General features: G+C 46.2%; 2 protein-coding genes across 3 annotated transcripts in view; both read left to right on the top strand.

Moving 5' to 3' along the window:
• The first annotated feature begins 5,607 nt into the window (after positions 1 to 5,607).
• Positions 5,608 to 17,219, top strand: part of LOC116834159 (centrosomal protein of 164 kDa) — a 90,421-nt gene continuing 78,809 nt past the window's right edge. For both annotated transcript variants that reach the window (XM_075073427.1, XM_075073428.1), the window contains exons 1-4: positions 5,608 to 5,747; positions 8,107 to 8,219; positions 9,702 to 9,813; positions 10,404 to 10,617. In XM_075073427.1, the coding sequence (XP_074929528.1) occupies positions 8,132 to 8,219; positions 9,702 to 9,813; positions 10,404 to 10,617 (414 nt within the window). In that variant the 5' untranslated portion in view covers positions 5,608 to 5,747; positions 8,107 to 8,131. The remainder of the gene's footprint in view (positions 5,748 to 8,106; positions 8,220 to 9,701; positions 9,814 to 10,403; positions 10,618 to 17,219) is intronic.
• On the top strand, positions 11,898 to 13,746 carry LOC142047889 (uncharacterized). The gene has a single exon (XM_075073435.1). It carries the CDS (start codon positions 11,941 to 11,943, stop codon positions 13,744 to 13,746), a length of 1,806 nt encoding a protein of 601 aa, XP_074929536.1. The 5' UTR covers positions 11,898 to 11,940.

Below are 17,219 nucleotides of genomic sequence, written 5' to 3' on the forward strand. Positions count from 1 at the left end.
TGAAGTTGCTGTTTGCTTGTTTAAAGTATAAGGTTTCTTTACAACATGAATGTGTGTGCAGCCTTCCAGAGGGTTATGAGTATGCATGCTGAGGGACAGAGGAAGGTTGCTCCTCAAGGAAGCAAGGTTGATTTCAGGATATGTAGTTTTTAGAGAGACATCTGACTGGCTTATAGCAATATTACCAAACCCAGCCTTTCAAAGAGAGCACAAGACATGACCCAAAAATCATGAGACTGACTTAAAAATTGTGTGTTTATTTTTTTCTTTTAAATAATACATTTGGGGTTCTTTTTATTTACTTTCTGATTTCTGAGCCTTTGGGGGAGTCGCTTTTTCTCTGCAACTAGAAGAGCTAAACTTTTTTAAAGTGAAAACTGAGATTCTTGCATAACTCCAAGAGCAGGGGCTTTAAGAAATTACACTAAATATTGTAAGACTCACAATAAAATGAGTGGGTTATGCTAATACAGAGCACCCCACTTCCCTCCCCAGGCATTTTTTTTAGTCTTTAATTAGAAATCAGCTTCCCAAACAGCTGATTTTTCCTTCATAGTTTGCACACTGCACTTTAAGGGGTGTCAAGTATCAGAGGGGTAGCCGTGTTAGTCTGGATCTGTGAAAGCAGCAGAGAATCCTGTGGCACCTTATAGACTAACAGAGGTTTTGGAGCGTGAGCTTTCGTGGGTGAATACCCACTTCGGTGTTAAATGATTTGAACATTTTTCTGACATAAAACAAGAATGAATTGAACCATTTTGCTTGGAATCTGGAGATTTATATTCCCTGAAAACCCGTGTGTGTAAAAAAAAAAAAAAAAAAAAAAAAATATAATTTTGAGCAGAAAGTATAGCAAGTAAACGACCAGGCTGTAGGGCAGCAAAGCAAAATGCACAAAGTCTAAATATATGGGGCCTAATCCAGAAAACATTTAGGGCTTGTCTACTCTAGAAAGTTATGTCAGTATAATTATACCAGTATAATTGTACTTGTACAGACATAACTGCCTGTGTCGAGACTTTTTTTTCCATAGTAAAAGTAGATATTTTCAGTTTGTTTTAAACTCCTTTCCAAGCAACGTAATGTAACTAAACAATGTCGTCCTAAATTATAAGAAATGTCCAAGTGTGTGTGTCTGTATGTTTATATTCTTATAACTATAGCAGTCTAAATTCACAATATAACTTATACAAGTAAAATTTAACTGTGTAGACAAGTCTGCATTGAGGGACTTAACTATACTTGCACGAGTAGCTTTATTAATGTCAATCTGGCTATTCAGATACATAAATAACTGATGTGGAATTGGTTTCCTCCTTCCCCTCCCATTAATTTTAAAGCAAACTTACCAAAAAAGTTAACATAGTACATTACTTCTTACTTATCTGGGATCAGGTTAATATTCAAAGAACCTGGCTAAAGATTCTGGCTGGCTGGCTGGGGAACCCTCCTCCCCTGAGTATGTTAAAAGGGGTGACCAAATTTCTAAATAAGGCTCTTAATTTGAATGGGGCTCAGTGTAAATACCAGGAGTTATCCAAATAGTTCCCTTTGCAGGATCAGGCCCTAAAATTAATTCAATTTTAATAATCTCAGGTAGAGGTTCTTTAAAGCGCTCTTAGCGTGGATTACATCCCAATAGAGAGAAGGCCTCAGAGACCCCTCTGCTCCCATTAGTCACAGTTACACAAGATCTTGCAATTACATCAATTGCATACTTGGAAATGTAACATTAGGAAACGTAGCTGTATTTTTAATGGTCTCTTTATAGGATTTAGCTGGAGATAGTGAGGAGGAGAGCTAGCAGAAGGCTAGCAAGCCTTCTACAGAACACAGTTTGGTGGCTACTGATCTAAAATTATACTAACCAAGAATGGATTTTGAATATGTTGTTTTACGCTATATTTAAGTATTATTGCTTTATGGTGCCTTTTTAATTGGCATTTCAGTAGCACACCCCGTAAAAAACTAAAGGGATATAGTCAACAATTAAAAATCAGCTAGTAGCTATAGACTAAACAAGCAGGAGTCCTTGTGGCACTGTAAAGACAAACAAATTTATTAGGGCATACGTTTTCGTGGGCTAAAACCCCCTTCACCACGAAAGCTTATGCTTTAATAAATTTCTTCGTCTCTAAGGTGCCACAAGGACTCCTGGTTGTTTTTGCTGATACAGACTAACCCAGCTATTGTTCAGAAACCTATGTGTAGAGTGTTCAGGTAAACCTGTTGGAAGGGTGGAGGGCTGGGCAGTCATGACTCTGGCTTAAAAATAATGAGATTTTAAATAAATAAAATTATTTTTTCTTTTCCTTCAGATTTCCACATTTATAGGGGGTCCTGTTTTCAATCTTTTCTCAGCAAGGGCTGGAAACTTGCTTTGTTTAAGAAAGTGACCCCTGGAATGCTCATGAAGTAACAATTTTGGAGGCTAGGGGGGAAGTGGGTTGGGCCCCTGTGTGTCTTTCATTATGCTAGGTTTTGGGGGCATGCCCCTGGGGGTGTCATGACACCCAGTTTTGGGGGGTGACCCCTGGGGTCATGACACCTACTTTTAGGGGGCATGTCCCCCTGTGGCCCCGTAGTGTCACTGGCCCCGGTTTTGGGGAGGGGGTTGTTATACCCAGAGACGGTCTTTGCAGCCCACGAAGCGGACCACAACTCCCACAAAGCCTCGGGCCCGCTAAAGGACCCATGTGACTCGGTCCGACACCTTCACCAATCCAGTGCCGCTGGGCCTCCCCGGCGTCCAATCAGGGGGAGGCTGGGGCGGGCCTTGCCGTTGCTAGGCTTAGACAAGCCCGGAAGTAGTTGCTGGCCGGTCCAGGGCAACCCCCAGGCGTCCATGGAAGCGAAGAGTGGGGAGCCCAGGCCGGGGGCCGCCTCCCCCTTCTGGTGCTGCCTGTAGGGAGCGGGGGGGGCCCAGGCTGGGGCGGTGCGGGGGCCCCGTGGAAGGTAAGGCCGCCCTGTCATGGGCGTCTGCTGTAGGGGGCGCGAGTGTGCCAGGGGGCGGGGAAGTGTGAGAGATGGGTAAGTGTGCAAGGGGGAGGTGGGTGTGCCAGGGGGCGGGGAAGTGTGAGAGATGGGTAAGTGTGCAAGGGGGAGGTGGGTGTGCCAGGGGGCGGGGAAGTGTGAGAGATGGGTAAGTGTGCGAGGGGGAGGCGGGGCATGGGTAAGTGTGAGATGAGTTAAGTGTGCAAGGGGGAGGTGGGTGTGCCAGGGCGTGGGTAAGTGTGTGAGATGAGTAAGTGTTCGAGGGGGAGGCGAGGTGTGGGTAAGTGTGTGAGGGGGAGGCGGGGTGTGGGTGTGCCATGGTGTGGGTAAGTGTGAGAGATGAGTAAGAGGGGGAGCGAGAGGGGGCATGGGTGTGCAAGGGGGCGGGTAAGTGTGAAAGATGGCTAAGTGTGCGAGGGGGAGGCGGGGCACGGGTAAGTGTGAGAGATGGGTAAGTGTGCGAGGGGGAGGCGGGGCACGGGTAAGTGTGAGAGATGGGTAAGTGTGCGAGGGGGAGGCGGGGCACGGGTAAGTGTGAGAGATGAGTAAGTGTGTGAGGGGGAGGCGAGGCGTGGGTAAATGTGAGAGATGGGTAAGTGTGTGAGGGGGAGGTGGGGCATGGGTGTGCCAGGGCGTGGGTAAGTGTGAGAGATGTCTAAGTGTGTGAGGGGAAGCGGGGCGCGGCTAAGTGTGAGAGATCGGGAAGTGTGCGAGGGGGAGTGGCGGTGGGGGTGAATGTGGGTGTTGAATGTGCAAGAGGCGGGGGAAGACTGGGGCAACACTTGGTGTGAGTGGGTGTGCACAAGCAGTGCGGAGGGGAGTGCCATGGAGGTAAGAGTTGGTGGAGTTCCTGCTGAGAGCATATGGGGTGCCAGGGGAGGGTCCATATGGAAAGGATGTGAGGGAGCAGGTCTGTGCGCTGCGGGCCTGTGCGTTGCCGTCCCTCATTCTGCGTTTGGCAAGGAGATAATGAAAATCTGTTTGTTTCTAGGCCAGCACTCTGCCTTGTTGGTTTTAATTTTCTCATATGTGGGAACGGCATACTCACTTCATGAGTGTGGTAGGTAGCTTCACAATATGCATTTTTGTGCTGATATATACCGTACACACAAGCACTTTAGTACATATACAAATTGTCCATTATTCAGATGTTTTAGGTCACGTGTGTTCAGGAGAGAATGTGAAGTAGGATTTGTGATGCTGGTTTGATCCTGTAGTCTTGAAAATACTGCAGTCTGGGACCTAGCAGGATTAGTTGCTGGTTAGGTGGCTCATTTTACATAAGAGAGTTAAAAATACAGAGCTTTCTGAGGTCATTGGAAAGGGAAAAGACAAGGAGAGCTCCATGATGGCAGCAGTGTGGGGCTAGTACTTAGAGCTGTCATTGGTAGTGTGTTGACAACATTGTTTGATAGGCTACCTGCTCTTGATAGTGATGATTGATTGGTACAAAGGCACACAGGAAGCGAAAGACGCGCTGAACATCACCAAGAAAAAGTGGACAACAGTTTTCTGGGGCACTAATGGTTCTTTTGTCTGGCCTTTATGTGGGGTAAAACTATGAAATAATTATCACAAATGACTGTTCATGTTTAATATTGAGGATGGTCTTCTAATAACTTTATAATTAGAACACGTTATCATCATCATTGCAAATCGAAAGGGATATAGTCTCCTTGCAGATCAAGTGCCACCTGGATCGATCTCGCCCTAGATCCTTATGGTGGTCTGGCTGGATATTCAGTTTATATCTATCTTTCGCAATCTTACCATATCACTGAAGCTTTTGGTAACCATGGTAATTGCTAGCTGTGTAGCAGCATTCCTTGGTGCACGTTCTTCATAATACATTGGTCTTCCATTCTAGTAATGTGTTTGTACCAAGAAAGCCACTGAAACCGAACCTGATGAAGGCAGTAGCTGGGTTCAGCTTCTAATATCCTCATTTCTGACGCTGTCTTGCCACTTAATGTGGAGCAGCTCAGAAAGACATGAGAATTAAAAACCTCAGTCTGGTGTTCTTCAGCACCCACATCTCACTGCCATACAACAGAGCTGGTATAACCATGCTTCTATGGATCTGTAGCTTTGTGGCATTGTTGATGCCACAAGGTCCCCACAGAGGCTGCTGAAGGGTCTGCGACATGACAGCAGTTGCTGCTATACCAATGTCCACATCTTTTGAGCACCTTCCAGCACTGTCTGTGCTGTTTCCCAAGGATTTGACGGTTGCCACCTGCTTGATGTCCTATCTAGACAGATTAATACTAAACAGATTGTAATTTGGAGCTGGAATTCACTTGGTGGTGATGGCCAGGGATTAACCAGACCAATACGCACTGCTTCTTGCCCAACTAGATCAGCGATTCACCAATCTGAGCCAACAAGGCAGTGTAATTGGCATGTCTGAAATCTCAAAACAGAAGGGTGTTTAGCTCACTGTCATTGACAGCTGGCTCCTCAAGCTTAACCGTAAAGGAATTGGTGCCGATATTGAATAACAATAGCGACAGAACACAGCCTAGCCCAACTCTGTGGAAATAGGAAATCAGGTTGTGTATCTGCCACTGACTTGAACACAACTTTCTGTTCCTTTATAGCGCTCTTCTATCATTGACATTATCTTCCCAGGGATTCCAAGTCATCTCATCAGATCCTGCAAACTTGCTGAATCAAAGGCCTGATGGAAGTCCATAAAAAGTGCTGAACGCAGCTTATTGAATTCATCCATCTTCTCAAAAAGCAGTCTCAAGGTAGGTATCTGGTTGACAGTGGAATGACCAGGTCTGAAGCCACACTGAATATCCTGGCCTTTGCCATGAAGCGCATTGTTGATTCAAGACATTAATATGGAAGTGAAGACTCTCTCTGGGGTTGACAAAAGTGTAATACCTCTGAGTTGCCACATATGGCCTTATCACCCTTTTTGAACAGAGTAAAAATGATGCCGCCTTCCAATTGTTGGCAGTTAGGTTAGTGCTCCAGAGGGTCTGGAAGAGTCTCTGCACCCTTAGTACAACAATACTCTCACCTGTCTTCAGCAACATAGTGGTGATGTTACAAACTCCTGGTCCCTTCCCAGGCTTCAGCTTACAGACTGGAATCCGGATCTCTTCTTGGCTGAAAGGAGATGGCTCTACCGGAACTTCTTGGCCCTCTTCAGGCAGTGCATAATTGAGGAATATCACAACGTGGTCTTGCAGACTCTGGCTGATGCTGCTTTCCTAGTTCTTTATTATACCACCCTCCACTGCAGACACTGCACAGTTGCATAGAGACTGCAGAAATTGTGCCTGGTGGCAGCCAGTCCAAAACTTGCTGCTTGAGCTGACCACCAGGATTCCTGATCTTTGTTACACAATGGCTGGATGCCGTTCCAAAGTTTAACCCATTCAGCCTCTGTTTTTGCTCATGACCGATGTACCTTGTTTTCTTAGCTCCAGCTGCAGTGAGCATCTCCTCACCAATCAGTGCTTGATGTCTGAAGGGCTGTGGCCACAGTCGTCATCCCTGGTGACTTGAAACTACTCCATTCCTTCAGTCTGTAATGTTTCAACAGCCTTGAGCAGCCCAGAACAAAAAGCTGTCTGACACCTCAATTCTAAGAACAGCTTTTGGTTGAACTGGACTATTTTCAGCCCCATTAACAGGCTGTTGTAGAAGTTGGAGGTGCACGTTTGTCGGCAGAAGCTGATGGTCGTGTCAAGTTTAGCACCATCGTGAACTTGTATATCCATGACCATTGACTAGCAATGATTTTTAACAAGGACATGATCAATAACAATTCTAGAGAAACCATCTGGCCTATACCAGGGCTGCTTGCGATTCTTTGTGTGTTGGAGGAGCAAGTCAGCAATCACCATATCATTGGCAGCTGCCCTCTCGATGCAGCTGAGTCCTGGTCTGTAGAACCCACTGTGCTTCCAGATCATGGCCCCTGTGACCATAGGAGTGCCTCAGTGCCTACTGGCAAACTCCAGTCAGGCCTGACAAAGGCACTGCACCTAACACATAGCTGTCATGGTGTTTATCTATAAAGACTGTCATATAAGGTATCTAATGAAAATGTATAGTGTACTAGTCATTAATATTGTGCAGTGTGTGTAAGAACTCTACAGGAGGCATTATGGATACTTACCAATATTATGCCTGAAGTCTGTAATCAGACAGGTTTTCTTCCAGACAGGAGAGGATGTAGTTATCCACATGTCTCTAATGGGGATTATATTCACATATTGAGGCAACAAAAAAGTAAATTAACGGAAGGACAAGATCGACAGCTTGGCACCTACACCTCAAAGAGCAACCAGCGGGGCAAGGAATGTTGTCTGGGGATACGCTTCACAGGATACATTTGAAGGGTGTCCTGCCCTATAAGAAGAGGGGGGAAAAAGGACCCAAGCTTTATCGATTTACTGAGGAAACCCTTTGTATTGTTTGGGGGAATAATGAAAGTCTGGATCCTGGTATGTCAGAATTCCAGCAAGCACTACAGAAGAAGTTTTAGATGAGAGCCTGTTTTAGAAAAGATTAACTTGTTAAAGTTAAGTTCTAGTCTAGCAGAAACATTTTTCTTTTTTTCTTAAAAAACAGATTTTTCTATTATCTTCGCTTAGTATCATCACTTGAATTTCCGTTCTTTAGTAATAAACTTATTCTTGGATTTACTAGATGTTCTCCTCAGTGTCATAATACTAAAGGTCTGGATCCTCAGTTTACCTAGCGGGCTGGTATGCACACTGTCTTTTTGGAGACAGAGGATTTCGTAATTTCTGTGGGCGTCCAGTGGCGGCTGGATGCAGAAGAGGCACATTCTTCCAGGGAGTTTCTGGGACTAGGGTTCATCAAGTGTTACCTGCAAGGCAAAGTAAAAGCTGGCAGAGCTTTGGAGGAGGCTGGCTGGCTGGTTAACAGACTGGACTGATGGGGAGCTGTCACCCAGTTTAGCTCTAGCATGTCTCTCTCTTGGTAAGAGAGGGTAACAAGGTCACCCATAGTCCTGGGCTCCCCAAGAAAGCGTCAAAGCCCCACATGCATATCTGCTAATTAATATGTAATAAGTGAAATTCATTGATATCTAGCTAAGGACATTGGTTGTTTTTTCACTACTAGGTGCAGTCAGTGTGTCCCCTTCTGAATGGACATGGCAGGACCTGCTATACGCATTGGGGATCAGCTCATCCTAGAAGAAGATTATGATGAAACATACATACCCAGTGAGCAAGGTAACTGTCATCTGCCTTCCTCAGAGCAGAAAGATTGGGCTCAGGAGCTGCTCTCAAATATTGCAGGAGAATGGCAACGCAGGCAGAATGAGTGATGTTCAGTGTGTTGGAGAGTTGAAAAGTTAGCTCGTGTATTAGTGGCACTCCATCTTGCTGTAGGTAGTGCATCAGTAACAGCCAGTCTCTCAAAGAAATTCTGACCTGCCAGCAAATTCAAGCAGGAGGGGTTGGAAAGCAGATTTAGGGTATGTCTATACTACCCGCCAGATCGGCGGGTAGTGTTTGCTGTATCGGGGATTGATTTATCATGTCTTGCCTGTGATAAATCGATCTGCTAGGTGACAACGCCCGTACTCCACCTCGGCAGGAGGAGTATGCGGAATTGACGGGGGAGCTGTGCCAGTCAACTCGTCACTGTGAGGACGGCCAGATAAGTCAAACTAAGATGCTTTGACTTCAGCTACACGAATAGCATAGCTGAAGTTGCATGTCTTAGTTCGAATCCCCCCGCTGGTGTAGCCCAAGCCTTAGAGGCCAGGGCTTCCCGGGGTAGGGGAGGGGGGCAAGTGGGGCAATTTGCCCTGGGCCCCGCGGGGGCCCCCACGAGAGTTTTTTTTGGGGCCCCTGAAGCAGGGTCCTTCACTCACTCCGGGGGCCCCGGAAAACTCTTGCAGGGCCTGGGCCCCTGGAACGTCTTCCGCTCCAGGTCTTCGGCGGCAATTCGGCAGTGGGGGGTCCTTTCGCTCTGAGACCTGCCACCAAAGTGCTCTGAAGACCCACGGCGGGGGGTCCTTCCGCCCTGGGACCCGCCACCGAAGTACCGGGCCTTCGGCAGCAATTTGGCGGCGGGGGGCCCCCTGCCGCCAAAGGCCCCAGGCCCCCTGAATCCTCTGGGTGGCCCTATTAGAGGCTGACTTTCGTTCAGTCAGACTGGCCAGTGCACTCGCTGAGAAGCGGTGCCGAGTTGGATCTTGGTTCCATTCCCTTGCAGCCATTGGGACTGTCACAGGGGAAACCAGAACCTGGGGCTGAGCAAGAGAACCAAGCTCTTTTAGGAAAACGAGGGAGGAGAGGGTGTCGTCTAGTGGCTAGAGTGGGACACTGGGATTCAGGGCTCTTGGGACCTGATTGTTCTCTTACTTACGCTGGTTTTCACTGGAGTAACTCCTTTGACTTCCAGACAGTTAATTCTGGCGTATGGCGATGAGAGAGTACAATAAGGCTCCTGGTTTCCATTCCCATGGATATACCTCAGTTTGTGGCGGCCTCTGTCTCCCACCCCTGCAGAGTTTAGCCTTGCCTCGCCCATTGTAAGATGGATCATGGCACATGGGATGTTTTCTATAGCTCTGTGCAGCCTAATTCTAGTGTCTTCAGTGAGGGGGTTTCCCAGCACCACTTTGCACAGTAATGCACAGCCTTGCTTGTCTGCCGCGCTGTCTTCTACTGACTTTTGTTTCCTCTACTTCTGTTCTACTACAGAAATTCAGGAGTTTGCCAGGGAGGTAGGGATTGACCCTGAGAACGAGCCGGAGTTGATGTGGCTGGCCAGAGAAGGCATTGTGGCTCCTTTACCTCCAGAGTGGAAACCATGGTGAGCAGTTTAAATCAGCACTATTTCAGTAGATTGCCAACCTCTCCTTGCTAATCTCTCTCTGAGTGCTTGTCAAATAAGTAGGGGAAAGTAGTCTAGTGGTTGGAGCAGGGGACTGGGTGTCAGGGCTCCTGGGTTTTATTCCTATCTCTGCAGCAGAATCAGTTTGTGATCCTGGGTGAGTCAATTCCCCTCCATGCCTGCACATGCCCCTGTAAAATGGGGATAATACAATACTGTACTTCACTGGGATGTGATGATGCTGAAAGAGTAGTGGCAATGCTGCCCTTGCTCTAGGGAGAGTGAAGAAGTAGTTTGGGAAATAACCGTGATGGAAGCAGGAATGTGCTGAGGGACAGCTGCTCCCTCATCATGTGTATTTGGGGCTTTTCTGGGGCAGCACGCTCCGCTTCTGCTATGCACCAAAGGGAGTCTATGGCCAGCGTTTGTAAAGCCCTATATGCTCCTGAGACGGAAGGTTTTGTGGCTGCACAAAGCAGCATTGCTGCCAGCTGTGTGTGCTGATTTGGATGCACAGAGCTGATGCCCTGACTTTCTCCTGTCTTCGTGTTCTGTTTTCCCCACATCAGTCAAGATATCACTGGCGACATCTATTACTTTAACTTTTCTAATGGCCAGTCCACATGGGACCACCCTTGTGATGAACATTATAGAGAACTTGTGATCCAGGAGCGGGAGAAGCTTTCAGCTCATGGCAGCATTAAAAAGAAAGACAAGAAGAAGAAAAAAGACAAGAAGGAGAAGAAAGAGAAGAAGGAGAGAGAACCAATGAAAGATACTGCGGTGAGTACATCTGAGGTGCTTGTTAGGGAGGGCCAGAAGAGCCAGCCTGAGCGTAAGTGACCAGCTGTGAGTTGGTGATGGCTGCTGCTTATTGTGGTATTAGAGGTTAGGCAGAATGAATGACGGGCATAAAGTGGCTGTGCAGAGGAGCAGACAGAGGCAGGCGTGGCATCACTTTTCAATTATTGTTCTTTAACTTCATTTTTTCACAACTGGGCCAAATCCCTTAGTAACCCGAGGCCAGAGGAGAAATTGGCTTGTTCAGTGATGCAGCTACTGCCATTTTCACCCTCAAGGTCATTAAACTCAGCACTTGGTTTTCTGTGATGCTCCCAGTGACTTTATGGTCTTAGGGGCCGTGAGGTGGAAGGAAGACAAGGCTCAGTGGATGGTCCCTCCCTCCAGTCTTCCTCTTAGAAAAGGGAGCTGGGACTGTGGAGTTGTTGTGGTGCCAGAGGGACCCTGTGGTGGCATAAGCAGTTCAGAGCCCCCTTCCTAAATCAAGTCAAGGCTACTGCAGTGCCCCAAGTGTCTCTTGTTTTGTTTGTGCTGGCCAAGGTTTTCTAGCATATTGTTCTTCCCAATTGACTGGGCCAAGGTATCAAGCTGCTCAGGTGACTTAGAGTTAGAGTGGGTCAGTGGCACACCCAGAATGTCTCTAGGATCCTCCTCTGTTTCCTAATGCTTTGCCATACCCACTTTTGATCACAGGCCCTTGTAGAACATGGGCTCAGAGCCCTGAACTCATGCCATTCCTCTTACTTCCTGCCTTTCAAGGATGGAGTGATTGCTGTGCTTAGAGGGTGAGTGGTTTGTAGAATTTTTAGAGCAGTCTCATTGGAAGGAACAACCAATGTTATTTATGAAGTAACTGTGCACCTGTTGCTATGGTATCTAGGCACCAGACACAGCCTTAAAAGCAATAGATTAATCTATTTTGCTGTTGGTTGGCAACAAGAGTAGTCATCCCAACAGCAAACCATTCCTCCCTTTTCAAATAGAGAGAACTTTCCCAGTTCAACCAGTAGTTGGGTAAATGTCAGGCTGATAAGATGTGCCTTGCACCAGACCTTGAAGGCCAACAAACTCTTGAGGTTAGAATCTTTCAGGGAGGGACCTTCCGTGGAAAAGACCCAAACCTTCAATTTGAGGGACTTCTGTTAGTGTTTCTTATTTCAAATGCTCCAACTACATCCTGTTCCATTTCGTGCTGTAGATGAGTGTATGTATCATATGTTGTGTATTTTAGTTATCTGCAAATATTTATTTACTTAGGAAATGAAGCCAGAGCCAGGGATTCTTCCTTCAACATCCTTTTATCGAATGTCCTCTCCTATCCTGTCCTCTGAGTGTGCAAGTCCTGATCTAGATCAGCATAGCCAGATGAGAATCGAGGGGTTTCTTAAGAAAGGTAAAGGAAAGCCCTCTGAGAGACCACCAGAGACAAGTTACTCAAACAGACAGTTTGCAGGGCCTTCCCCAAATAAACTGCAGCCACTTCTGACAGCAAAGTCCTGCAGAACTCACCAGATCTTAACTGATGTGGAGAAAATTTTAGGAAGGACGCCATCTTTTAGCAGATCAGATGTAGACCACCAGCAGGGCCAAGACAAGTCCCCAAAAATTGGAGACAAACCTTGTCTTGGTTTTTCTGACTTGGAGTCTGAAGGTTTGGATGTTGTTAGGACAAAGCCCATTTCCTACGTGGCAAAGAAATCATGTTCACAAGACCTTGAGAATGGGAGAAGTGTCCTTGAATCCCGCGAGGTCCTGGAGGACAAAGGTATGCTCTTTGTTGAGGAAAAACTGTCTGACAACCGGAAGAAAGAGGAAATGACAGGAGGGAGTGTCTGTCAGCCTGATGATGGCTTTTCAGTCAGAGAAAGATTAACAGGGCCTGGTGGTGATAAGGAAAGAGGCCCAGGTTTCTCACAAGCTGATGAAAATGAAGCTTTCTTGACCCCCAGTGCCCCTGACCATACTTTTTACAGCAGGAAATGTGAAATGATTCTCTTTGATGCCAGTCCCCTGGAAGACCTGAGTTTGGAGGAGGAGGGTGATGTTCACTGTCCCCAACGAGAGCTGAGGGCACACAGCAGAGCCGTTGAGAGTAGAAGGAAGAGAAAACTTCAGGATCAGGCACTGAGTCAAGCCACCAAACTTTGCAAGAGCAGTGAGGTTGTCGGCAAACGTGAGAGAGAGAGCTCAAAGCAGGCAGAGTTTGTTGAATCTGAAGGAGCAGGCCTACAAGCAGCCCTGCAAAAAGACCTATTAGACAACCACCTGGCAGTTCCTCAAGTGACTGCAGGTACATTACCCTTCACCAGAGGGGTAGAAGTTTATGCTCACGCAGGAGCTGATATTTCTGCGTCAGAGCCTGTTTCTCTCTGTGCTGCACAGCACAAAGACAAGGAGAAGGCAAACGGTTTGGGGCCTGAACCTGACAGCAGTGTTACAAGCAATTCAGCTGACCATTTTGCATCACAGATTTTGGGAGAGGTTGATAACTTTTCCTGGGATCTCCAGAGCTCTCGTGAGTCTGACAGACCAACAGATCAGCTTGCTGTTGCTGCTACAGGGTCTCTACCCGCTCACCCTTTCACAGGAACTCTCCAAACTCCGCCACGAAGGTCAGCCAATGGAAAGTCACAGAGTGACTGTAACTCTGAGGATGAGAAGTTCTATCAGCATGTGCAGGAAAATGATCAAGTACCTAGTCAGGAACATAGTTGTGTCAGTTTTAGCATGAAACTGAATAGGTCACGTGATGCCCCTGAGAAGAACAATGAGGGCAGACAAGAAGAAACAGGAGAAGGAGAGCAAAAGACAGAGCCAGTTCCTAGAGGGTTAGAGGCAAGTGTGTTCACAGAGGGTTTACAGGTTTCTCCTGGTTGGCTTTATCAGACAACTGAGTGCCAGGAAAGCAGCAGGCTCTGTCGGCAGGTGGAAGGAGAATTGACCCAGAGCGGAAAAGTGACTGAGGATTACAGCAAACTGGAGCTTTGTGAGGGAGCAGGCAGTAATGAGGTAGGCAGTTTAGACTTAAAAATCCCTCTGCAGCACCTCTGCTGTTCCATTATAAATGAATCTGAGGAGTTGAGAGTGGGCATTTTCTCTCTGCTGAGCTAAGTTTCAAGAGAAAGGGAAATTATCTTCCTGGTGGTGGTCACATGAGCTGATGTGGCAGGTATATTTGGGGGTTTATTAAAGCTTTGAGGTGCAGGATGAAAAATACCCTCCTGCTGACCTTCCTGGCATGGTAAGCACTACATAACTTAAATCTTGCATGAATTCTACACTAATACAATATTATTTCTGTCTTTTGAACTATCGAACAGGTCACACAGAGCAGTACATGGGTTGGGATTATTACATTTAATTACAAAGTCATTTCTAGGAACATCTCCCTTGTTTGTTTTTCCACTTGCCTTGAGGCTTCAGCTGAGATCAGGGCTCATTGTGCTAGCCACTGTCCACACACACAGCCAGTCCCTGCCCTGAAGAGTAAACAGTCTCAATAGACAAGATAGACCAATGGTGGGAGAAAGAAAGAGTCTTCATTTTACAGACAGGAAGCTGAGGCACCAAGAAATTAAGTGATTTGGCAAAGGTTATTTAGTGGGTATGAGTGAGCCAGGAATTAAGTTCAATGCCTTAACCATAGGGCCACCCTTTCTGGTAAACTCATGAAAACAAAAGTTTCATGAATTTGTTTTCTCATGGAAGTTGAGCGTTAGCACAACCCCCACCCCCCGCCTTTTGCAGGTAGGTGCTGCACAAAGTTCTTTGAGCAAACCTCAGTCCTGACCTGAACACCATTGCTGTTGTCTTAGGACACATCTTGACAAACTCAAACCAGGTAAATTCATGGGAGAGCAGCAAAGGTGGGATAGACTGGTGCCATTTCTGAAAGCAGTCTTCTCCCTCTTTCCCCTTCGGCACCGCTCTTGGGAAACCAAGACTCCAAACTACCCATTAAAAGTGATGCTTCCCTGCAAAGCTGACAGTGAACCCAGGGACATGCAGATGGCAAGCAATGCTCTCTGACTGTGTTTTGCTTTGAATATCATGGGCCAAACTCTCCGCCCTTCATATCTTGATAAAACAATTCAATCCAAAGTATTCTTGTTTCTTTTCAGAGCTCCCACATCTCCATTATTAGGACAATTTTCCTGGGCTACAATTGCCTCGTTAATTAAAAACAAAAATCCAGGTAGTATTTAATGTTGGATGACAAGCGCTCAAGCTGTTTTGCTCTGGCCTGCAGCTGCGTGTGCTTGAAGCTTGCTCTTCCTCCCCAAGGGGCAGCACAGTTGAGCATCCCCCACTCTATAAGATACACAAGTTTTGGGCCATGGTGCTTTCCTCCACTGCATACAGCGGGAGGTGCCTTGTCGGTGTGAAGTGTGTCCTGGTCTGGCTTGTTCTTTGTTTCATAAGTAATTGCTTCAGTTTAATAAGGACTTGCCAAATCGTGTGTTCCAAAGAAATAATATAAAAGATCATTGTGTGTAATGTTAATGAAGTGCTTTGCTCCCGTATTTCTGGTATCCAGCTGTGACTCCACTGAATTGCTAGCTTCGATTTCCACTTACCAGCGTGTGGTAGCACCCCCTTAGCTGATAATAACTACGACTATAAATATCAGATAAACTGCAGATTATCCTGAAAATTTTAATTAGCTGAATGGAAGTGAGTTTTTCTTGCTGAAGGACAACTAACACCCCCAGCTTCACACACACAGTTAATAGCCATTGGTAGAAAATCACTAGTTAAGCCCAGAGTATGTAATTTACACTATAACCATTGATTTGGCAATGACTTGGTGGAGGAGAGAGCGGTGTGCGTTTATCTTCCTTCCTCGTCCCCCAGTGTGCTAGTGAATTAACTGTGTTTTCAGTCTGTAATTTTGTGTAAACACAGTGTACAGGAGACTGATCTCCCGATGCACATATGCTCTGCCGACACACACGTGTTCTGTTGAAGAAATGCTACAGAGTGGTGCTGGGAAACCATAGGGGTATTTGTAGCATGCATTGGTTTCAAGTTTACCTTGGGCAGCGTATTGCAAGGTATGTCTTGCTGGATAAAAAATTCCACTATGTAAGATAGAGCTTTGAGATGCTCTGTGGTGGTAACTCAGGTCTTTAGTTGGGGGCCTGTTTGTATCACTGCTATATGAGAGGATTATTTTCAAGCTAGCCTGTAGTTTCTCAGCCCACCTTTACAAGTGCAATTAAACTTCAGCTCTTCTGATCAGGTCAATTTTGTATGGCATTTTCTCCAGTTTGTCCTGTTTGATTTCAGCCCTTTATGGGACTTGCATTTGTTTAGAGATTCATAGATTCCAAGGCCGGAAGGGAACACTGTGATCATCTAGTCTGACCTCCTCTATAGCACAGGCCACAGACTTCCCTGAATTAATTCCCGTTCAAGCTAGTGCAGACCTTTCAGAAAATCATCTAGTTTTGCTTTAAAAATTCTCAATGACAGAGAATCCACCACAGCCTTTGTAAGCTGCTCCAGTGGTAATTACCCTCCCTGTTAAAACTGTGTGTCTGATTCCAGTCTGAATTTGTCTAGCTTGAACTTCCAGCCCTTGGATCTTGTTCTACGTTTGCTGCTAGGGTAAAGAGTGCGTTATCAAAGATTTGTTCCTCCTGCAGGTACTTACAGACTGTAATCACCCCTTAACTTTCTTTTTATTAAGCTAAATAGATTGAGCTCCTTGAATTTCTCATGCTAAAACGTTTTCCAGTCCTTTAATAGTTTCCGTGGCTCTTCTGTGACCCCTCTAACTGGGATGGAGGAATTATTCTCAGGGTTTTTGCTGAGCTGTAGATGGGACAAGCCTCAGTAGAAATTAAGAGCCCCTTGGTGAAGTTCTGTGACAGAACTGCCTGCCACCATTTTACTTCTCAGCCACAGTTGTTGCTGTAGTCCCACCTGCTTATTGCAGCTTCTGTGAGGCAGGAGACTTGCCATCCCAGTGAAACTGTCATGCGTCCCCCCCCCCCCCCCCCGAGTAGTTGGAAGGTGAAGCTGCAGTTAGCCTAGGTCCTACACAATCAGTAAGTTGGGCTGCGGAACTGTCATCACTTCACATGGGCGTCCCTACTCCCCCCTCTTCCTGGCCAACAGCTCGAAACTCAACAGTGAGGCAATGCTGCCGTGGGAGGAGCCAGCGAAAGGAACGGTTGTTTCAAGTAACAGCAAGAGTATCTTAACCCTTTTAGTTCGTTCTTATTTGAAAAGTCACATATTGACATCTGACCAGTAATTCATAATAAATGTCACTTCTTTTTCTTTGCTGTGGAAACTGAATTTGTCAGCCATGGTTTCTACTTCAGTTATTCAACAGAGTGGTACGAGAGCAGAAATACTGTCTGGCCTGATTTTATTAGAATAGTATAGAGGTTCTGACCACCTTCCTAGGCATTCATATAATGTTCTTTGTGAACGTGCATCTATTACATTTGTGTAACACCCAATATGGGTGTATTATATTATATCTTCTCCCTGATGTTTTGGTGTTTCTGTGGATCAGACAAACTTCTGACTGTTGTAAACTAAATAACTCTGTGTTCATATGGGTCGTTAGA

The sequence above is a fragment of the Chelonoidis abingdonii genome, chromosome 18 (assembly GCF_003597395.2).
Source record: "Chelonoidis abingdonii isolate Lonesome George chromosome 18, CheloAbing_2.0, whole genome shotgun sequence".
In the NCBI taxonomy this organism is placed as follows: domain Eukaryota; kingdom Metazoa; phylum Chordata; order Testudines; family Testudinidae; genus Chelonoidis; species Chelonoidis abingdonii.